The 24756-nt window shown below is 43.6% G+C and overlaps 1 protein-coding gene across 7 annotated transcripts in view; it reads right to left on the bottom strand.

Annotated features, from left to right (window-relative positions):
* The window catches only part of ROBO1 (roundabout guidance receptor 1), a 1172418-nt gene that overhangs the window by 70037 nt on the left and 1077625 nt on the right, over positions 1-24756 (bottom strand). For all 7 annotated transcript variants that reach the window (XM_029577784.1, XM_029577785.1, XM_029577783.1 and 4 more), the window contains 3 exons: positions 14799-15030; positions 9920-10041; positions 1335-1506 (listed from right to left, as the gene is read on the bottom strand). In XM_029577784.1, coding sequence (XP_029433644.1) covers positions 1335-1506; positions 9920-10041; positions 14799-15030 — 526 coding nt within the window. The remainder of the gene's footprint in view (positions 1-1334; positions 1507-9919; positions 10042-14798; positions 15031-24756) is intronic.

Below are 24756 nucleotides of genomic sequence, written 5' to 3'. Positions count from 1 at the left end.
CTACACACCCTTTGTATCTACCGTTTTTTAAAAAGATTTCACGGTTATTTGTGCAAGACTGGTCTGGACTGCTTCTGATTTAGTGATTTAATGGAGGTGGCCAAATGAGGTTCCACTCAAGTGGCCAGATGGGCTTAGCAGCCTAAGTAGTGAATTAAAATGGCAACATTGCCTCTCCTTTGTCTATGAGCAGCTGAAGCTGCATTAAGGTATGAAAAAACTGAAAACATTTTTCATTTCAAGAAAAAAACATGGCATTTTTTAATCCTGAGGATTCAGTGGTTTAAATCATTGCCATTTCAGGAAAAATACAACACATGAGCAAGAATAAAAATAAATTCTCCCTCACAAGGTACCAAAGAAACACCAGGACCCACCAGTTGTGATACTGCTCAGCCAAAATCTACAAATATCCCAGTTTGTAACAGGATTTCTGTCTGGTTCATACGAGTGCAACTAGTAAAGATTATCACCCTCTAGGAAGGCAAGTTTCAAAAAAATAGTCTGCAACAGTAGCTGATAAAATGATAGAACTAAAACCCAGGAAGGATAACTTTAAAACGTGCACACGGGCGCCCATATATTCATGTAAATGGACATACGGCAGGAAGTGCTGAAATGTTATATCCCGCACGCACGTATGTGTGTGCGCATGTTATAAAATAGGCCTGGAGCATGTATGTATCCTCCTGATTTTAAGCATGCACGCGAACAGCACAGAAATATCGGCATTAAGACATACAAAGGAGGTAATTTTATAACATGCGCGCATCCAGGAAATTACCAGTTTAACCAGTTTGCCTACCAGTTGGCCCAATCAATAACTATGTCCCCCCCTCCTCCTTTAAGCAGTTCATATATGGCTAGAAACAGTTTTATTCAGGCTTACGCCTCATCAACAGCAGAGAGAAGTTTGTGCTAAAATAGGGACGGGTGCGCGTGTGCGTAGCCACATATACACGTATTTCTTGGCCCCACACCAGAACACCTAAGCCCCGGCCATATTCTGTCCCTTTTTTCCTCGATATGAATATTTGTGATCGGTACTTGTGCATGTATGTGACAGCTTTATAAAATCGACCGGGCGTGCTTAAGTGATACATGTGCGTGCATCTCCCGGTTTTGCTGCACATATCGCTTTTAAAATTCACCTTAAAGTATGTAAGTTAATTATATGTTCTGCATTTGGATGAGGCCTATGACTTATATTTTAGGATTCAGACGTTCAGAATATACTGCAAGGGTTCAACCTTTCACTTCTTTTCTAATTCTCTTGAAGATGATCTAAAACAACAAAACAGAATTACAAAAATAGGCCCATGATGAAAGCTCACCTAACTGGATAAACTGGGCTTCACTCTTGACACCAAGTCCTGCCCCAGTGCTGGCTGCCACTTCTATGCTATATCTGATCCCGGGAACAAGGGATGGGACAACAACAGAGAAAGTGGACCCATCCACGCTCTTGTTAATGTGATAGCGGCTCTCATTCCCATGACACCAAACCTACAAGAGGAAAAGACAGAAATGCGACATTTGAGCTTTATGTCTACCAGTAATAGAATATGAGTTCATACAAGTCACACTGCAAGAAAAGAAAAAGTATAAATGTACTTGTTAACAGAGTTAATAATTGTATAGTCTGCTCCAGGATACCGTGGCTGCACACTAGTACTGGCGTCCTGTCCGTTTATGCAGAAAGTGCTGTACTTGCTACTCATAGCCAACATTTTGCCTGCAATATGATTTTCACTGGATAGATTTTTGACATTGGTGGATTATTAAATTCCACCAAGCAATGTAATTGTGACAGCACAGATAACTACGCTCAGACATACAAACATGCTAAGGAGGTAATTTCCGTATGTAAATGCACTTTTGAAAATTGCTACTTTTACGTGGGTTATTCCTTTGAAAATTTCATAGGGCTGAACTGTCAAAAGGTTTTGCGCGTGTAAATACACTTTTGAAAATTGCTACAATATATGCTACTTTTACGTGTGTAGCTCCTTTGAAAATTACCTCCTAAATGTCTGTGCATACTCACAGTCACAACTCTGTACATAAGATCACATAGAGAGAATGGGAATAGTAATAGCTTGGGGCTGTTTGGAAGAACATTAATTAATATGGATGTGCATTTGTTTTACCCAAATAAGTAAAATGTCATGAATGAGTCAGTTTTCAGTTTGGTTCACTGAAAGTGAATGAAAAACTTGACCCTTCTAAAAAAATATCTGAAAATTCTTCAGATTATCATCAATTTGGCAAATAGTGCCAAACAAAGCCCCCCAAACCATGCCCCTCCTTACCCCATCCATGGTGGTTCCCAAGGTAGAAAGGGGTAGGAGCGATCCCCAGGCAATGGTTCCCAGATTGATTTTGCAGCCCATATGCGGCTCCAGACTCAGGGCTGGCGATCGCTCCTGCCCCTTTCTCCTTCAGAGAGACCCACAAAGAGGCCGAGTGTGGGCCCGGGAAAGGAGGAGGAGGAGGGTTTTTGTTTAAACGTTTATTTCTCTTCGGGAAACAAAGCGAACTGAAATAAATATAAAATGAATCGAGATCTGAGGAAAATCCCTCCCCGAATGAAAAACATGAACCAAAATGAAAATGTTCCCCTGACCCCACACATATGACTGAAAGCATTTGGAAAAGCAGCTACAAATGTTAAAAAGATAAAAAAAAATTGTACCACATACACCATCAAGATTTACAGCTGTTCAAATATATTTCTGGTTACTAGGCATAGGAAAGAGAAACCGAAAGAGTAGGAAGAGGGAAGCAGGAGGAAGGGAGGGAGAGAAAGAGATGTGTTCAGACTGTAAACATTTTCAACCCAATAGAACCCTCAGCACAGGCGCAAGAAATCCAGCAGCAGCAGCGCAGTGCCGGCTCCCCTAGAATATCAGTTAGTAACGAAACTTGATTTCAGCAACGCTATGAAATTCCAGGCTCCAGTTTGTGTGCGGGTGCAGGAGGGGGAAGGGCATTTTAACATCTGTAGCCTTCTATCCCTTAGATTTATCAAAATGCTATAAATATAGCGGAAATAGCGCCCATGATTAAAAAGGGGCGTGGCTAGGCTAATTACCCAGCTCCCACCATCGCATAGGCAATTTCCACAAGGTGCGATACATTTATCACAGACAGAGACGCTGTATAGAGTCAGTCTGACTCTCTCGCTATATGTACCACTGTACACTGAATCGGGGTGGGTTTAGAAGGTGGGGGGGAGCTTTGGGGGGGGGGGGGGGTTACCGAAACATTCTGAGGTAGATTTATACAAATACCTCTAGTTATACTTTTCATCCATTATAATGACTACAAATCTTTAGTGGTGTCAATTGTACACCCCCGTAAACCCCCCCCAGATTCAAAATGCCCCTCTGGCCTCTCCAGTGATACATATACACAAAGGGGTAGATTTTAAAAGAAGCGCGCATGGCCTACATGCGTGTGCGCTACCCGGTGCGTGCACATGTACGCCTGATTTTATATCATGCACGTGCAGGCGCACACATGTTATAAAATCCGGGGTCGGCGCACGCAAGGTGCACAATTGTGCACCTTGCGTGCGCCGAGCTGCGCTGCCTTCCCCTGTTCCCTCCCAGGCCGCTCCGAATTGACGTGTGTAACTTTTTGAAAATCCAGCCCAGAGTGTCGGACTGACTCTATACAAACTTACACACTCTCTCTCTCACTCCCACTCTCTCTCCCCGTCTGCTAAAAATATTTTCGGCATAACGCAAGACGATTGCAAGCACAATGCACCAAAACAATAGGTGTAATTATTTCAGGTGCTAAATTGTGCATTGCTGTATTGCATCAGATGCTAACGACCTCATTTCCATTAACTCCATCCAAACTCCTCCCACTGGAATACTCAATGTGGAATTTGCATAATCATATGCGTTGCATTATTTATCATGTGCATGAGGGCCTTAACGCTAGTGTGCAAAATGATAAATGACCCTGCATGTTTCGTTGGATAATGCCTGGCTATGATTTCTTTTCACCTCTGGCAAAACTTATTCTTACCTAATTTTTTTTCAATATCTGGATAAACTATAGCTCCTTGGAGTTTCTTCTTTCTTTTTATTTTTTACATATAATACAAGGATACTGTATTAAAAGATAACAAGGTTCAGAGTTGCCAATAACAAAGTTCTGGTGGGTGATTTGGAATAATATAGAGTAAGGTCCCACTGCCATATATTGGATTACAGCAATTTATTTTTTTAAGGGTCAGAATGGAGAAAATAGAAAATTTGGAATTTAAAATAAGGAATTATCCCACCTTACAAGGTACAGATAACTCCTCTGAAGTTCCCATCAGTGACTGGGTCTAACTGCCTAAAAATATTGTATCATGGCATTGTAAGGAACTGTGTATCACATACATATCCTCAATGAAAGGATGTGCCTCTAATGAGGACTTGCAGAATGGTCTAGTGGAGATCCAGCCTACCATGCACAAGATCCAGGACTGGGATTCTTGCTCCTCTGACTGAATGAGGCTCTGGATAGGGGAATAAAAGGAGCACCAAGGTGTCTGCTGCTGGCCAGCTGGGGACTGAGTCTATCCTTCTTCAAGGGGGACATGATGACACTGGGCTAAACTGATGCTGATAGAGAGCGTGAGAGAAGTACTTATGGCTCCTGCAACAGTAAAATGAATATTTGCACACACCACCTTGGCCCATCCTTATATAATCCCACCCAGGTGTGCCTGTCCTGCACAGGTGGGGCAATAAGCTTATGTATAGTCTCTTTGGGGCAGGGAACCAGGCTAGTGGTAGACACTGTCTCGTTTCTCCACAAGCTGTGGGTCCTTTGTTGGATGAGGAGAAAGTTATCTTTCAAGGTCCCAAGTGCTAAGAGTGTCTCTGGTATGATTGGGTGCCCCTGGGAGAGGTGCATCCCGTAAGGAAGTTCACAGTGTGGGCCCATTTTGCAAAAAAAACCACTCCAGGCTCCGAGATGGTGCCCATAAATAAAGTTTACTAGCAGATAAACATTGGTAAATGGGCTCAATTTATTCAGTCTCAGCCCCATAATTAATCTGTGCACTTTACAGTTCTTTCTCTCAATCTGTGCAGAAGTGTCCCAAGGAGTGAAGTGGAGGCCCTGGGTGGAAAAGGTACCACTTTTTGTTGTGTGGCAGGGATTCCCCTCAAACCCTGGATAAAATTATGCAAACAGTCTTGGCACAGAGTTGCAAATTCTCTCTCTCCCCCCAGGGACGAAGACTCCTGTGTGGTGTCCTCAGAGCTCCCAATTGACTTGTTACTCATGGTTCGTTGTTTTCTTGGGGCTTGGATCCCTTACAGGAGGAATTGAGATGGAACAACAGCTTCTGATGATCCCTTCAGGTAGGAAGGGGCAGCCAAACACTTCCTCCTGAGGCTCAAAACAAATCTCTTCCCTTGAAAAGCAATTTAGCACCACAGGGTCCTGGCACCGGGTCACCACCTCCTCTGTTCTCACTGAGGTATAGAGGGTCAGATCTTTCCTAACCTGGGCAGCCCCAAATACAGGGTTCCCCAATCCCTGAGTTCTGGTGGTGCACAGGGTCTCACCAGGCCTCCTACCAAGAAAATGCTAAACCTCTAAAAGTATACCCAGAAGGATATCCCAATCAGCTAGTGAGTAGAATGGCCGGAAACCCTCCCGACCCTAGTCAGCTTCCACAGGCTGGGTTAGCCTGCTTTTCCTGACTGGGCCTGAAAAACAACAAAGGATAAGCTCCTGCGCTACCTCCCAACGTCACAAAACCATAAAGGACTTCACACAGACTCCCCCCTAGGGAGCTGCTTAAGAACCTCCCAGGGGGACGGCCTTTCCAGAATCCTCAAAGCGAGGAGCTACATCTGAATGGAAACGTCCCCCTTACAGACCTGCACTACTCTAATTTGAAAACGGGACTCACCCAGGGCTTATTAGTAACCGAAAATGGTTACATTTACCTTTTAAGATATATGGCAGCTTGATCCATTCATACTTTGTGCTTAATTAGGCACGCCTGAGCCATATTTTTCCTTTTTTTTAATTTTTATTGGACAGTTGCAGCTAAGGGCTTTTCACCTGTTCTCGTATGACATAAAATCTGGAATGGCTCAAAAACATTATGCAATGAGAATCTTAAAATACTCCCTAGATAAAATATCCATAACAATTCTAGCATTAGGGAACCAAAGAAAGGGGAAATAAAGAGGAGACAATTAGGAAGAGAAAAGCTTCTGGATTGAGACAGAATAAGAAACATTATTCACGAGCTCGGGTCAGAAACTGGGACCATAATTCTTTGAACTGACCAGGCCAGACTCATTTGAGGAGCTCATAATTATTCCATCTCATATTCAAGGTCTGATCGCCTTTTTTGTGAATATTTTTTTTAATCCAGTAACTTTGTAGATTTGTAATGCTGCCAAAAGTCAGTCATCAGGCTGCAAACTATTTTATTACATTGAAAACTGATCATGAGACTCCACAATAAATATTACATATTATTGTAAGAAGCATAACGAATACTAATTCTTGTTTAATGTCTAAACCAAATTTTTATTAATTAGAATAGCAATTATTTATATACTTTTTTCCTCTAAATAAGTGTAATCTTTTACAGACCGTAGCATACAATCTTTCCACTCAGTGGCTGTGAAATAGCTTTTAAATCCCTTATTAGACACTGAAGAAGTACTGCGCTTAGGGATTTGCAGCTGACTTTAATTTCTGTACACTGTTCTTTTCGTTTGAACATCCTCCCCCCCCTCTCATATTTTCCCAGGTGGCGCTGCTGCTACAGGCACCCCAGGGCTGGAATGGAAGTGTTGCCTATGACTGAACCCTCCACCATCTCCTACCCACCCAGGGCCCAGTGGCCTGGGGTGAGAGAGCCCACTGATGGGGATCTTCCGATGCTAGAGAATCTTGCTTTAACATGCACAATACACTATTCTGCCAAGTAGACTTTTACGCACAGCTCGTCAAAGAGACTTAAAAATGATGTAAGGCATGGAAATAAAAAAGTGGTCTAAGGTTATTTTAGAGTTGTTGCACTGTGTGTTGCCCTAGTAAAAAATCCAAAATACCATTTTTCAAGTTTTCTTGAGTACGCAGGTTTGTACCGAAGACATCAGAAAAGCCCATAACAAGCCCCCTTGGTTTGGGGACTTTTTGGAAGAGATAAGGGTTTTTTTTGTTGCATTGCTTTTAAATTGGTCTAGCATATCCGGACAACCTGAGGCCAGTTCACAAACATACTCTAAAACTGTGAAGGGACATTGGGATAACCAGAAAAACTTGTCCCTCAAAACCTGTATCTTCTCTCACTAAGTACTCACTTTATTATCCCATCCCCTTTTTAATGCAACCTACAAACGTCGCTGACCTGAAAATTTGGCAGTGGGATGTCTTGGCATGAATAAGATACTAGGATTTGTATTTTAAAACATTATGCTTTTGTGGATTGGAAAAATAACTGTCCTTTGTACACCAGGGAAGGTGAGGATATTTAGACTGTGCTAACCACTGTTTTAAGCCCTGAGGTTCTCTTCTTCATTCCTTTAGGTCCAATCCTTCATGAGCAGCTATCACTGGCGCCAGCAGGACAGGTGGGGAGCAGCACCCAGATCAAGCCCGAAAATACTAAGAATGAAATAAATTTCAAAAAATGCTCAGTACCTACATCTATGAAGATTTTCAGCTGAGCATTCACCTAAATTTAGGGCTGGAGTTCTAAGATAGGTTCCAAGAGCTGAAAACCAGTGCTAGGTGCCTAACTTTTCCCCATCCTAATTTCACCTCCATTTTGTCAGGGACCAATTTAGACACCTAACTTAAAGTTAGGCTCCTAAATGCTTTGAAAAATTGAAAGTGATTGCCAAATAAATACTGTATTTTCTCACCTCTTTCTCAAGGTGCGCTACCACATTCAGGTCATTTCATTTTTTCATTTCATTTATTAAAATTTATTAATCACCTAACACTAAAAGGCCTACATAATAAACATACATAATAAAATTAACTAAATACAAACAACACTATTAGTTTCACAGAAACTAAATAACAAAATACCATAAATAATTGGTAATTTCATATCATAGTATATTAAGCAAAACGCTCATTTCTATATTTGATATGTACACAGTCCCCTTACTCTTAGGGGTCTGGACAACATTATTTGCCATGCACATAGATATATTTGTAAGTAGTTATGCCCAATTTAGGGATGTGCAGACCACATTTTTTTCATTTTGGTTCATTTTAATGTTTGTTTAGGTTTAGTTCATTTGCCAAACCACAATACATATTACAAAAAATTAATTCCCCCCCCCCCCCAGTACTTCCTGGGCTCTTCCAATCTTCTCAGTCTCCATCAAGGTGTCAGGATCTGATTCTAACCAGACCACTTTTTATTTTTAAACAAACCAAAAATATCTGAAAATGTTTGGGTATTTTTGGGCAAGGTCCTTTTCAGTTCAGATGTGCCATTTATTTTAAACACATGCACATCCCTAATGTACAGAGATATATACATTTTTAGAAAGTGTGGGTTATATACTCGTTTTTAAATAAATACATGAATATGCCACGTATTTACATTCAGATAGTAAACACCACCACAAAGCTTTTGCCCCTCTCCTCCCACCCCAGATGTTACAGAGATTTCGGGGGGTGTAGGATTATTCTGCACAGAAAAGAGGCTGGCTGGATGCTAAAGCTCTCAAAACAGCCTGTCCTGACCTGTCCCAGCATCACTAATGGGTGAATCTTCAAAACATGCAAAACACGCAACAATTAACATAAGTGTGCGCGCAAGCTGCCATATTTTATGAAAGTAAAAAATAAGCTCGTAAATAAAGGGTAGCAGATGGGCATTGCAGGGCAGGGCCAACACTTACGCATGTAAGTCGCTATTTTGAAAGATAATTACGCGTGTACATTTGCCATCTTTCTTGCGTTTTGTTACGCCTCCTTCTTATCTGGTGTAGGTGATATCAAACACGTTCATTATATAGTACTGACTGGGTGGGAAGTCCGGGTGAACCGATGGACTAATTGATAAACCGATTATTTTCATGTTTTATGTTTCATGTTTTCATGTTTCATATTTTCATGTTTTAAAATTGGCCAATCCATGTGTAAATTGGGATATACACTAGTAAATACCTTCATGCATAAAATATAGGTGTGTATATTTTTAAAATAGGAAGGAAACATACATGCGTTCAATACCTTGGTATATGTGGTTTCAATACATTGCATGGATTTGAATGCAAGCCTACTCATGTGCATATGTTGTGGGGTAGAGCTAAGCATTTTTTATAAAATGCACATTTATCATGTGTGGTTTAGAAAATACTTGCATATATTCGCTTGTGCCGATATGTGTGTGTATATGCCTCTGCATGCATTTGTTTGTAAGTTATCCTCACTGTATTTTCATCCTATGGTTTCTGGTTTTTCTGCTAGACTCAGTCGAGTGTGTAACAGATGGCGTTCTTGAGAAAATAAAATATTTGGTAAGTACCAGATTTAAGCTTTAAGCTTTAGCCTTAAACTGTATGGATTACAATTCAGTTTCAGTTCTCTACTCAGGCTACAAGCTGTTTATTTATACAACAGGAGTTTGCATCTTTTTTGCTCTGAGATCCTGTTTGTTGTCTACATTTAAGAAAATAATGTTTATTTAGCTGTCTGTACTATTTTATAAAGCTCCCCCCCCCCAGCTAAAATGAATTACAGGACACAGCAGGTGGTTTGTATGTATGCAAATAGCTTCAAGGGGGAGCACAGAGAAGATCCCAGAAAAATATACAAGCGTGAATTACCTAGTTCCAGCCAGCAGATGGAGCCAAGCACCTATGAACAACCTGACATAGAGTACACAGTTTATAGCTGAGCCTCTTCTTACCTTGTATTCCTGCACTACTCCATTCTGAGTGTCTGCTGGAGGTGGCTGCCAGGTAACCACAATCGCAGTCCCGTTTGCATCATTCTTTGTGATTGTAACACCTTGGGGTGGGGCACTTGGAGCTATTCCAGTACAGAAAAATACAATTAAACTATTTATGGCTCTTCCTGCACCTAGCGAAGTGCATTTTTCAGCTACGAAATAACAAGCAGCTGTGGCAATGCTTTCTAAAATACAAATTGGATGAGAACAATTGTGACAATACACTAAAACAGTCTTTGTATGGATTTCTAAAAAAAAAAACAAACCACAAAAAAGAGAGACTTGATTTATCAATAGGTTTCCTGATTTATGGGAGAAACCATGAATAAAGAAGGACCAGAATATGGTACAGACATTTCTTTTTGGTTTCAACACTTAACAGGATAGCATGACACTTTCTTTTAAAAAATGTGTCCCCTGCATTTCTTATACTCAGTTATTTTGTTCTGAAGGATGAATATGTGACTCATTAAATCCCAAAAGTCCTTCCAGAAGCTTGTGATGGTCTATCTTGTGGGAAGGAGGTTGCATTCCTGTGTGGCCTGCTCTGGTAATGTTCTAATAACACTGGTTCTCAACCTTTTTCCCATCGTGACACACCTGGCAGACCATGTTCACATGTGTGACACATTGCTCATTACAATTCACGGCAGAAATAAAAAATAAAGGTCCAGTATTATTTTTGTTAAGAATAAAAGATATGTATTCTGTCTGAACAGAAATTGCATAAATAGTAAAACAAACAGCACCAATTTCCAGCACTTAAACAGTAACCACCTTACCTAAGAAAAGGCAACACTGAAAATATTACACCAGGCCTTAAGACACCAATACATCTCCTATTAGGAAAACGGACCAAGTCAGGCTGTTAAAGAGCCCTACACAGAAACTACACGCCAGCAGAAAACCTCACCTAAATCACATGTGCTGACCCTCACCTAACAAAGAATAGAGACCAAAACGCATAACTAGAAGCATCCAGACAAAACTGAATTGGAAACCGCAACAAGCCAGAGTATCTGTATGCAGTGTAATAAAGGAAAAAAGAAACATCACCCATCCTTATAAAACAAATCAAGAAATATAAAATCAGTAGCAGTAAAATCATACTAACAAAAAGATCAGATTATTTTAAAATAGCCGATGAATGGAATATCCAATAATTAAAAACTTATATCAAAAATTTCTAGATACCAATAAAGTATTTCAAAAAAGGAGACACAAAGACCCAGTAATGAAAAATAATAAGGATACAAAAAAATTTTTGCTCTGCATACCTGGGAACGTTTGATATCCAGGTGCCCTGAGATTGTTTTGAATTAGCAGGAGGAGGGATGGTTTGCTTGCAACTTTCTCTTCTCTCTCTCTCTCTCACACTGGCTCTCAATCGCTCACATATATACACATGCCTTTTCTCTCTCTCCTATATAGGCTCTTAATTACACATTTACACACATGCTGTCTATCTTTTCACACTTACACACACAGGCTTTCAATCACACACATAAGAACATAAGAAAATGCCATACTGGGTCAGACCAAGGGTCCATCAAGCCCAGCATCCTGTTTCCAACAGTGGCCAATCCAGGCCATAAGAACCTGGCAAGTACCCAAAAACTAAGTCTATTCCATGTTACCATTGCTAATGGCAGTGGCTATTCTCTAAGGGGTATATCTTAAAAAAATACGCGATCATGTACTTTTGTTCGCGCACTAGGCGCGAACAAAAGTTCGCTGGATTTTATAAGATACGTGCGTAGCCGCGCGTATCTTATAAAATCCGGGGTTGGCGCGCACAAGGGGGTGCACATTTGTGCAACCTGCGCGCGCCGAGCCCAGCGCGCGCTGCCTGTTCCTTCCGAGGCCGCTCCGATTTCGGAGCGGCCTCGGAGGGAACTTTCCTTCGCCCTCCCTCCACCTTCCCCTCCCTTCCCCTACATAACCCACCCCCCCAGGCCCTATCTAACCCCCCCCCACCTTTGTCGGCAAAGTTACGCCTGCCGGCCAGCAGCCCCGCTCCATGTTCCGGTCCCGGGGGCTGGTCCGGAGGCCTCGACCATGCCCCCGGGCCGGCGCCATGCCCCCGGGCCCGCCCCCGAAACGCCGCGGCACGTCCCCGAAACGCCACATCGTTTCGGGAACGCCCCCGACACGCCCCCTCCCCGCCCCTTTTCCAAAGCCCCGGGAATTACGCTCGTCCCAGGGCTTTACGTGCGCCGGTGGCCTATGCAAAATAGGCGCGCCGGTGCGCGAGGGCCATGCGCGCGTAAATCCGGAAGGATTTACGTGCACAGGCCTTTAAAAATCTGCCCCTAAGTGAACTTAATAGCAGGTAATGGACTTCTCCTCCAAGAACTTATCCAATCCTTTTTTAAACACAGCTATATTAACTGCACTAACCACATCCTCTGGCAACAAATTCCAGAATTTAATTGTGTGTTGAGTAAAAAAGAACTTTCTCTGATTAGTTTTAAATGTGCCCCATGCTAACTTCATGGAGTGCCCCCTAGTCTTTCTACTATCCGAAAGAGTAAATAACCGATTCACATCTACCCGTTCTAGACCTCTCATTATTTTAAACACCTCTATCATATCCCCCCTCAGTCTTCTCTTCTCCAAGCTGAACTGCCCTAACCTCTTCAGCCTTTCCTCATAGGGGAGCTGTTCCATTCCCTTTATCATTTTGGTCGCCCTTCTCTGTACCTTCTCCATTGCGACTATACCTGTCTTGAGTTGTGGCGACCAGAATTGTACACCGTATTCAAGGTGTGGTCTCACCATGGAGCGATACAGAGGCATTATGACATTTTCCATTTTATTCACCATTCCCTTTCTAATAATTCCCAACATTCTGTTTGCTTTTTTGACTGCCGCAGCACACTGAACCGACAATTTCAATGTGTTATCCACTATGACGCCTAGATCTCTTTCTTGGGTTGTAGCACCTAATATGGAACCCAACATTGTGTAATTATAGCATGGGTTATTTTTCCCTATATGCATCACCTTGCACTGATCCACATTAAATTTCATCTGCCATCTGTCTTTTTCTCTCACACACAGACTCTCATTCACATGCTTACAAACATGCTCTCTCTCTTTCTTTCATATACACATAGGCTCTCAATCACATACTCACATGCTCCCTCATCTAAACTAGCTCTCAATCACACAGAGACACATATGCTGTCTCTCTCTCTCTCTCTCATTTACACACAGGTTTCTCAATCACATACTCACATGCTCCCTTACCTAAATCAGCTCTCAATCACAGACAGACACACATGCTGTCTCTTTCTCTCATGTTCACACAGGCTCTCAATCACATACTCCCTCACCTAAACCAGCTCTCAATAACACACAGACACACATGCTCTCTCGCGCTTTCTCTCATTTACACACAGGCTCTCAATCACATACTCCCTCACCTAAACCAGCTCTCAATCACACACAGGCACACATGCTCTCTTTCTCTCATTTACACACAGGCTCTCAATCACATACTCCCTCACCTAAATCAGCTCTCAATCACACACAAACACATATGCTCTCTCCCTCTCTTTCTCTCATTTACATGCAAGCTCTCAATCACATGCTCTCTCACCTAAACCAGCTCTCAATCACACAGACACACATGCTCTCTCTCTTACTTATACACACAGGCTCTTAATCATAAATACACATGATCTCTCTCACACACAAAGGATCTCAATCACACACATACTTTTTCACACAAACAGGTTTTCAATCACAAACTTACACATACAGGTTCCCAATCGTAAACTCACATTCATGCTCTCTCTCTCTCTCTCACAGGCAGGCTCTCAATCACACACACATACTCTCTTTCACATATACAGGCCTCAATCATTCACATACATGCTATCTAACTCATACACACACACAGGATCTGAAACACACATTGTTGCTCATTCACTCACCCCCCCCCTCCGAACTAGCAGCAGCAGCAACCTCCTTTGTTTTCAGCCCTCGTGGAGAAAGGAGTCCCAGCGGCCGTGGGGGTTGACGTTCTTCCTCATTTTACTCCGAACCGCACTGCACATTCTTCAGGCCGTGCCTCTCTTCTTTCCTTCGGGCTGATGCCAAGCGAACTAGCGAGGTCTCTTCTTCCCACGCACGCACCTGCTGCTCACCACTTCCTCTTCCGGGCTGCGCGGGAAGAAGAGAGCATGCGGGTGCCGCTGACTCCAGCTCTCTTGCCGCATTCCGCCCAGGCTATCAGCATTTTAAGCTGGGCGGAGGACCTATTTCGCTTGGGTAGGGGGAGCACCTGGGTCAGCAGAGGACCGGGAAGTGTGGCGACACTCCTGCGTGTTCTTGGCGACACACCGGTTGAGAACCGCTGTTCTAATACATGCATTGTTCCATTCCAAAAATGGAGATCCATTTGCATCCTGCAACTCTCCTACGCATTAGTTTCAAGTATAGATCCCATTATTTGTTGGTGGGGATTTTGTGTTCACACCTCCTTTATCTTTATCTTAATTAGGATTTATGAATCGCCTATATTAGTATTCTAGGCGATGTACAAATAAACCAGTCACAAAATAATACAGATAAAGACAATCACAAAACAACTGACTTCTAAAAAATAAAAATTCACAGAGGTACTATAACCGTCCATAATCAGGAAAATGAATAGTGCTAGGAAACGTTCAAAGTCCCAAAAAGGCTAATAGTAGGCCTGTTTAAATAACCACACAATGCTTTGAAATATGTGCTTGAAAAGAAAAGTATCTCAGAGAATTAGATCAAGAACACCAATCTATTGTAGACAATTACTTAATGGAGGAGAAACAAAATCTGAATGACTTACCTTCTTCCAAGGTCTTTCCAAATCGAACTTCACTGTCTGCGCCTTGAAATTCATTAAAGAAAGGACGAGCCTTGATTTCATAGTTCACACCTTTTTTCAGCTCCAGAATGACTGCGCTATTTTTGGTGGGGGTCCTCACTTCATGCACAGACCAGTTGGATTCCCTGTGGCTGTCTGAAGACTGCCTGTACAGAATTTTGTACCCTTGAATATACTGGGATTGCTGGTCCACCTGCAGAAGATATGGGAGGGAAAAGAACCACCATCAAACTTCAAAACAAGATTACCACCAAAGAGTCAAACTCTATCATCTAACTAGGGGGGTTATTTTCTAACCCTATCGCACGCGATAGCTAGATCGAGGTGGAGTCGGGGCGGCGTCAGCACCAGAAGAGGAGGAGTCAGGGCGGCGTCAGGGCGGACGTTGCGGAAACTTTGCTGGCGGCTATAAGGTAAGGCCCCTTATCGCTGCCAGTAGCGTGCCCAATAGCACCACCTTTCATGATGGCGCTATTGGGTGCGAAAGCCGGCAGTGATAAGACCACAGTGGTGCGATCGCTGCCGGCTTTTGCAGGCCCGCCCCCTGCTTCACCCCCCGCCCCCATTACCGCGTGATTCAGGAAGGCGTGCGAAGAAAGAAAATCCAGCCCTAGGTGTCACTTCCTATTAGCAAAGACACCAAAGATTTTACTTTAAATCTTACTGTTATACATTTCAACCTATTAATGCTGTAAGGATATCCTGACAAACGGCCAAGGAGGCATAACAGGGTATAGGTCACTGAAGTGCATTCCAATCCTGGAGTGCCTTATTGTTACTATGGCTAATATTTCAGGCTCAATTTTCAATATCCTGTGTAGATGCAAGGTACATGTGCACTTTTTACCATGCTTAGTTTGTAGCCAATTTTCAAAGAGAGAGAAACTACCCACATACGTGCTATTTCTGTTGGCTAGTGGCTGCCGACTGGGAGTAAAATAACAAGCTTGCCTTTGAAAAATGTAATGTATGAGCACTGTTTTTCTCCTTTGACATAAATACACCCCCAGGGAACACCTGGGCTAAAAGTGCATATTCTGTGGAAGCCCATGTATACTTTCACCTGGATAGAAGGTAATTTTCAGCCAGGTCAAAATGCACAGGTAAATGGATTTGAAAATAACCCTCTTCTAAACAGACACCTATTACTTATATTGACTATATAATATTACTACTACCCCAGTCGAATGGCAAGCCATAGCCTCAATTTTGCATAATTTTGGAAAAGGAGTCATTCTGCACTGGAAAGAAAAATTATTCCCCAAGCTGATCTGAATATTTTACTTATAGCAAAAGAATAAATGCTGTAAGCTGAGTCTCTATAGATATTTGTCTATATTACATGGCTGAAGAATTTAGCAGAATCCAGACCTGCTTTCCATATAACCTCTGTGTTTTATATATATATTATATATCTCCTGTATTAGCTATTAATATGACTTAACTTGGGCAAGAAGCATCTTTAGGGTATGAAGGGCTTCATTTATACTGATGGCCTATACTGTGGGAACTGAATGTCATTTTGTGGGATAAAAGTTTTACTTAAATTTGTGGGGAGGATAGATCATTGTGGCTCTGATGGGCCTAGTGATGTGACCTCTAAGCAGGGACATAGATCCCATCTGCCCAATCTGTCATGTTTTGATCACTTACCTAGCTTTGTATGTCACTGTTTTGATTATAACTTTGTTTGTGATTACAGGGATGGTAACTTTTAAACAGCCGTGCAGGCACACATGTACGCACATATGCCAGCTTGCGCTAATGGACAAAGCCATTTTATAATATGTGTGCATGATATAAAATATGGTATATACTTGTGGAGAAGTGGAGAAGTCAAGGGCATTTTTTGGGCCACAAAAGTAAGAAAATTGCTGTGACACGTGGATAAGTTTAGGGTAAAACCTAGGGTGCTTATGACTATCCCAGGTGGTTTACTCTTTCCCTCCCTCTCTCCTTCTTAGTTATCGCTGGTCATTCACTCCTTCCTTCCCTTCCCTTTCTGATCCATGAAGTCACCCCCTGCTAGCAGGATGAGGACAGGAGGTGCTGCTCAGATGCGTCTTCCCTCCTCCCCCACGGAGTCGCAGTGTCGCTCTTTGAACCCTGTGGTTCACACCAATCAAGCCCTAGCAGGGGAATTGAGAGGATGCATCTGAACAGCCGAAACTCTGTCACTGGATCGGGAAGGGGAGGGAGGCAAGGAGTCAGCGACCAGGGATAGTCATCAGAATAAATACTGGGGAGGAGGAAACTAGCACTGACGTGTGGATAAGGTGACCCTGTTTTTTAAGATTAATTTTGAGACTTAAAATTCTCGACTTATATAGCTGAAAGCACGTACATGTGCGTGCAATTTTATATGGGCGCACCCACGTGTGCGCAAATGCCTCCTCTACCACATAAGTGGGGGGATTTTGGTACAAATGTGTGCTGACAATTACCAATTTCCCCAGTCCATTCCCAGTTCGCCAAGTTAAAGGATAAGTCTTCCTAACCCCCCTAGTTAATAAGCCTCCCTTTTAGCCCCAACCCTTAAAATGTAGCTAACTTGCCTCATTTTTTTAATTTATTAGTTACATGCCATCCATTGCAGAAGTAAAGTTACATGGTAGGGAAACGCGGCACATGCTTGTGCACGTAAATAATTATATGTAAATATTTATATGTTTTTGTAAAACTGGGAGATATGCAGGCACTTGTGCGCTTTTTAAAATCTGCATGGCGCAAGTCGGCTCAACTTCCGTGCATATCTCTTGGCTTTGGCGCGCACAGGGCTTTCAAAATTCACCTTTTAGTAAGTACTGGTTTGGTGTCGTGTCTTTTTTATTCATGACTAGCTGTACCCGGCCACGCGTAGCCGTGGCTCAGTCTGGTTTAATTTCACAATGCGCATTAGCTCTGCTCCGGCCGACCCAACTCCCTCCCCCCCCTTCCCCGGCAGTGGACAGACTGGCTCGGCGACTCTTTTACCCTTTCCTCCTCCAGTGTGTAACTGTTCGGCAGTCCCTACTCCCTCCCCCCTTCCCCAGTGGCGGAGGCTGAGCCGTTTCTCGGAGCGGTGACTTGTCTGTCCTTTTCTCCTCCCCTCTGTGACACCCAGCACGTAGCGCAGAGGTCTATGGTCAGCACATGCGCGGTAGAGCTGCTCTCTACTGAGCATTTGCGGTCCGTCGGTCAGAGGCCATTTATATTGTAGATAGCGTGTGTTGCTATTACGTCCACCAGATGGCGCTGTTTTTCCCAAAAATCATGTTTTTACCTGTCACAGGTGTGACATCTATATAATATAGGTATAAAAAACCACACGCGAAATCGAATGCAACGTTGTGTCAAAATTTCAAAGCAATTGGTGAAGAACTTTCGGAGATTTAAGATTTTGAACAAACAAACATTTACATTTTTATTTATATAGATTTCATTGTAGTCCTTTTTATGTTATAATGTGTACAGATTTTATTTTAATCGATTCAAGTGCATAATATGTAGGGCACAGCTTTTGTAAAGGTGTCAATTTAATTTGATTAACACAGGATTAAGGATCAGGGTAAAGCAACATATTAACAACTAGAGTAATGAAGATTTCAGAAGTCGAATAACCACTTGAGAATACACCCTAATGAGATAAGGAAAAGTGGGTTCTTAGGTGACTGAATTAAATGCTCTGATACATCCAGTTCTATTCTAAATCCCTTCTCCACTACTGACTTTTCATTTGTGTATCACTGTTCCTCCAGATCCTCTCCTCCACACACATACCATATCTCACCTAGACAGCATGGTTAAGCAACACAAGAACCCTCACTGGCCTAAAGAGGTCTCCTATGAGATTTACCATTAATAGACAGGCAGCAGTTACCTCCCGCCCTGGACATCTTCCTTCCCTTCAAGACCTGGAGTGTACCCCAGGGCCCCCGAGCATGAGACTCTGCTGCCTAAACCACAGGACCTGCCCCCGCATTTATGCTTTCCTGTCTTTTGATCAAGTTCAGACTTTCCTGTTTGCTTACCCATTTATTTTACTAAAGTATACATTATTCCCCCAGGGCAGAATGGTAAATCATAACTAACCAGGCAATTTAGAGAAGCTGAGATGATTATTTATCTTGCAAATGCAGTAATATAATATCAAACTCTGAAGTATTATATTGACCAAGATTTTAAAAGAGGGGCTGCCCACAAACCAACTCAATTATATGATGAAAAGGAAGAATCATTATTTCAAATACTTTCTTTGAGTCTTAGTATCAAGAAAGCGTTCTCATAGTAGGCAGCTTCTCCAATTTAATAGAAATCCAGAATAAAATAGCATGCGAATTCTATTAACGTCAGACAACTGTATCAAATGAGCTTGATTGCCAAAACACAGACAGAGAAGTATCCTGGAGTCCACGAGATGGCTATTTTTAAAGCCATTTACCTGGGTAAGTTGACTGCTTGAAAATCTCTCTCCCTCCCTTCAGTTAGGCTGAAAGTAGGTGCCAGATTTCCATGGCACATGCACTTATAGCTGAATTAGAAAAAGGTGCTTATGGGGCTATGTTTAAGTCAGAGAAGTAAACCGCTTGAGGACATTTGCATTTTCCAGTGCATGTGTACTGTTTTACCCCATCCTTGGCTGACGACATAAACAGCAGATACAAAGTATGCTTGATTTTTGTATGCGTGTACGTCATGCTGTCTGGGAGCTTCCCTTTGAAAATTAGCTACAAAGTAAGAGCACACCTTGTAACTACACAGCCTTTGGAAAACTGGCTCATAATGATCCAATATATAGCAAGCTATACAGCCTTAATGGACTGGATTTTCAAAGCCACTGCACAAAATGCAGTTTTATGCACATGACTTGCTCATGAGAAAATTTGCCTGTCTTTGTATGCAACAAGTATGTGCATAACTTCATTTCCTGCATACCTTTGCACACACAATAAGGCCTAGAATCATCAAAATGCTATAAATAAAGCAGAAATATGGCGCCGTAAAGGCTTTGATAAAAAAGGGGCGAGTTTAGGAAATATCTGATTTACTGCATCGTGCACAATGTTATCATGTTGTGCGTCATTTTACGTGTCGTGCATTCGGGTTTTTTTGTTTATATATAAAGGCTTTCTGAAACCTTCTTTGAGGGTGTGTCAGGCATAGGAGAGAGGAGAGGAGAGTAGGTGAGTTGGTAGTTGCTTGGAGGTATTTAGTGACTTCTGAGTGAGGTGTCCTGTTGCTTGTTTCTCATCAGTTTCCCTGTTCCTTTTGTCTTTTGTGTTCTTTGTTGGAGTGAAAGTTTTTGGTATTTTGTCCAGTTTGTCTGTCTGTCATTTTGTGTGGAGGAGTGAGAAGGAGGTGGATGGTTGTGAGGAGAGGTGTGGGGAGCTGGAGAGAATGGAGCAGGAGAGACATGGGGAGAGAAGATAGGTATGAAGAGAGGAGGAGGGAGGAAAGGAGGGAGGGAGGAGGTGGGCAGGAGTGGTAAGAGGAGGAAGAGTAAGAGTAGGAGTAGGAATATGGACAGGAGTAGAGCTAGGGAGCAACCCTTCAAATGGATGCATAGACACAATGGAATGAGGAAGAGGAGAAGGAGGAGCAGCTCCAGCAGCCACCAGAAGAGCACCAGCTGCTTGCACCACTTGGCTCACCCCTGCAACGATATAAATCTTACTCTCTGTAGCCTCATGCCATGGGACCAAGCTGGCCAGTCCCCACCTTGTTCCAGTATGCCCATTCCCAAGTAAATCTGACAGACACCAGCCTGATCAGGCCACCAGCCCGGACAAACCAATGTTGGTCCCACAGATAGTGCCTCAGCCTCCACCAGCAGCACCAGCAGCAGAGGAACAGCAGATCCATGAAACCATTGACTGCATCAAGAGGAGGAATGGCCTCCAACTGTACCACATACAAGCAGAGCTGGTGTGTCTTAAGGAGGGATCACATCAGGACCACCAATGCCTTGCAGTTGCACTCAGCTGCCATAATGCAGAGCCTTACCACCATTGCATCTGTCAACAAACTCACATCTGCTGTCACCATACTCATTGAAAGATTGCCTGAACTTCCACTAGTGTCATCCCCATCCTCCCAGGAGTCAACGCCATGCAGCAGTCCCCAGCTATTGAGACAGCCCAAGGGTAGGCCCTCCCAAAATATGCCACCCCCAACCAGCCAAAAGCCCAGGTGAGGAAAAGGGCCATGAAGGCCCCCCACTTCTCCCAAGTAGTTAACGTTTTTAAAGGGTAACAATTTTCATTCAAAGATAACTTGGCAAAACAAGACAGGCCCGTACAGAGTTCCTGTGCCGGCTAGATGGAAGAAGACTGCTAAGCCCATCTTCACTAGATTTCTTGTGCTGGCTAGATGGAAGAAGACTGCTAGGCCCATCTTCACTACAGAGTTCTTGTGCTGGCTAGATGGAAGAAGACCGATGGGCCTGTTCTCAATACAGAGTTCCTGTGCTGGCTTGCTGATGGGGATGGTCTACTGTCATCATGTGTTGTCCTGCTGCTTGTTTTTTATGTCCTCCTCTGTCCTCTGCCAATTGTCCTGCCTCCTTGATGCGGCCTCCAGTCTTGCTGCTGTGTCTCTTCTCATCATGTCTCATTCCTGATCCTGCCACTGCTGTCTCCTCTCTTCTCATCCTGCTGCTGCTGCCTCCATGCTGCTGTATCTTCTCATCCTGCTGCTGCCTCCATGCTGTGTTCTCCAGTCTGGGTCCTTCTGCCTCCATGCTGCGGTCTCCAATCCGGGTCCTGTTGCCTTCTAGAGCTTTGCTGCCGTGGCCCTTAGGATATCCCTCCTTTTAGTGCACTCTTTCAACAGGGACTGTACCATCATATATTTGTACTAGTATAACTTTAATATTAGAGCTGTATTGTAGCTATTGGGTTGCCATTCCACTTTCTATGCTGTAATCCTTAATTTGCAAAAGGATAAGATGGTAATATTGTATATGTCATGTTGGTATTTGTAATTATGTATGTACAGTTCTACACAAAATGTGCTGGTCATTTTAGTTACAATGCCATTGCTATTTGATCTCTTGTCCTTGCAGAATGTGATTACCAAAGACCGTGACTTGCTTTCAATCTGTTGGCTACAATTGGTTAATAACATAGTCACATATTTTGAAACTTAACTTTCTGGTTGTGTTGTTTCATTGTGGGGTTTACTACTTAAGGGTTCACTAGGACCGATATTTGAGACCCATATGATCTTGCATGCTAGAGTACCATTGGCCATTGCTGTTGTGGAGCGCTAGGAGAGCGGTCCCACTTACCAAGAGAGGTGTGTTCTTGGGCCATGGCTCGACCCCAGAGGAAGTCCGAAGAGGTGCCGCAGTAGGCGAGGCATGCCCGAGCATGGGCTGGACGGGAGTGAGGCTGGACTGAAGACTGGAGATACTGACCCTCCTCCAGACCTGCATGCTTCGGAAGACCAACAACGCAATGATGGTCTTATGAACAGTCCTCCGACCGTTCCAAGCCCTTTCGGACCTGCCGCAGGGTATGGCAAGAAGCGGCAGGCTGGATGGACGCCAGGGCAGTGGAGACTGGAACATGGAGATTCAGACGAGACTCAGGGACGAGGTACTTGGATGCACAGATGAAGACTCAGGCACAGACAAAGACTCAGGAACGAGGTACTAGGCTTTCAGAAGACTCAGGAACAAGGTACTAGGCTTGCATGATGAAGCAAAGACCCTGGCACGGCAAGGATGGCTTCCTTGCCTCTGGAGGATCCCGGGAAAGGCTTCGGTGAGTCGGGGGAAGGCAAACGTGGCAGCGGAGGAGCCGGCCGCATAGGGGAGCTCCCGACGGCCCGACCCTGCCGCGCAGGAACCCGGTGACGGCGGCAGGCCCGCTGCGAGGAAAAGACATCAGAGGCCCGACCGGCCATGTAAGGTAAGGAGCCTGCCCGCGAGGAGCGCGGGCAGGACCGCAACAATTGCAACTAAGCAAATGTCTTATTTTCAAGACCATATGGCCTAGGTCTTTAAACAGAAAGCTCATTGTATACGCAAAAGAAGACATCAAGAGCAAACCTGGAAACTCCTCACTGTGGAGGTTCACAGTTGCCTCCTGTTGCCTTCTCCAGAAAGCATACTCTTAGCTAAGTGTTGGGTACATGGGCATGTATGTAAGATGGCTACTATCTAAGCAGTGTTTAGCTCAATATGCTGTCCAGTAGATTAGGAGTAGAAATGCTTGGCTAGAAGTGCTGTAGGTATGTCTTCACTGTGTTGGTGACCAATAGGTTTTATAGGTATGCAAATGTAATAGTGCAGCAATAAGAAATCATTGGCCTCTTGCTTGGTGAAGATGTAGCATCTCTGACCAAGCAAAGGGCCTTTTCTCTGGGTCTAGCACCAAATGCTGCCATAACATGTCTTTAGTCAAAAGCCGACTTGAAAAGTACATCAAACCCTAGTTCTTGGGCAGCTGCAGATGCCATGCCCAGAGAGTACAAAGTGTACATTTAAAACTTGTGTGTTATTAATCAACTACAGGGGTGGGAGCCAGACTGTTGGTCTGCCCGGTCCCGGGCAATGGCAGGGCTCATTGCTGTCTGCTCTTGAGCAGTGGGGAATCTCTATCCTACACAACTCCCTGACTCCTCCTCAGTTGTCAGAATGCAGCTGACATGGGGTTAGAGAAGGCTGCAAGTAGACCGAGGTGCATAATCATGAGGCTGCGTAGTGGACAAATGATGTCACCCCAGGTAGTAGCAGAACCCTATAATCAGCTGTATAAAACAGTCATGCCACTACACAGGGCAAATAATTTGTATGCCTAATCTGGCAGCATGTACATATGACAGAGTAAGCCTCAGATGAGGCGGCCTTATGTGGCAGGCTCTACGTGTATTAACCAAGGTATGTTCTACAGATAAGTGGATAAGTAGGCCTTTGACTTGAAAAGTGAAACCTCTAATAGGTGTGCTGGCAGCACTCCTGCTACCCCCCACCCCCAGCTATCAGCAACACACTGGCACAGAGCCCTCCCCAAACCTATTTATCAGTAGAATCTGATAGCAGCTGCCATGAGCAGCCCTCCTTCTTCCCTGTATCCCAGCATCCCCAAATTCAGTGGGTAGCATCTAACTCCCCGCCCCCCCCAAAAAAAAAAAATTAAAAACACAAGCTCCCTGACAGCTTAAGCTCTTTCAAATAGACACACTCCAAAATACTAGTACAAATAGGCCCACTCAAGGTACTGGGTGGAAGAGCCTGAGGTGTCAGGGGCAGGGGGAAGTATACACTACAGGCAGATAACTCATCTGCCAAGGTGAAATGGCATATCTGAGTTCAGACGCTGCCAATTTTCACATCCCCTATCTGAACTCTATGAATAACCAGTATCAGGCTAAGGTAGAATAGTAGGTAAGAGAGCATGAAGTAATTTTCTCCTCCTGCTACACATTCACCTGAGGCATCCACTGTAAAGAGTGGAAGCACAGGCTTGATTGAGTCAAAAGTCTGAGTGTGCTAAATGTGTGCACACTCAGTGCATGCTCTGGTGTATGCACTGTAGTGGTAAGGAAGGGAACAACTAGCTCAATATCACTCCCAGACACCGGTTTAGACAGAGGCTAACAACACGTCACTCACACAGATGCGCACAGACCGACAGATAAGAACATGCCATACTGGGTCAGACCAGCATCCTGTTTGCAACAGTGGCCAATAAAGGCCACAAGAACCTGGCAAGAACCCAAAAACTAAGACCATCCCATGCCACTGTTGCTAGTAATAGCAGTGGCCATTTTCTAAGTCAATAGCAGACAATGGACTTCTCCTCCAAGAACTTATCTAATAGAGATGTGAATTAGTACCGGAATCGTTTCCGGTATTGTGTTTGTAGAACCACCGCAGGAAATCTTCGTTCCTGTGATTCTGAGCGCTTTTTTTCGGCTATCCCGAGTCGAAAAA

Source organism: Rhinatrema bivittatum, chromosome 15, assembly GCF_901001135.1.
Source record: "Rhinatrema bivittatum chromosome 15, aRhiBiv1.1, whole genome shotgun sequence".
Taxonomy (NCBI): Eukaryota; Metazoa; Chordata; class Amphibia; order Gymnophiona; family Rhinatrematidae; genus Rhinatrema; species Rhinatrema bivittatum.
This window is presented reverse-complemented; position numbering and strand designations above follow the sequence as displayed.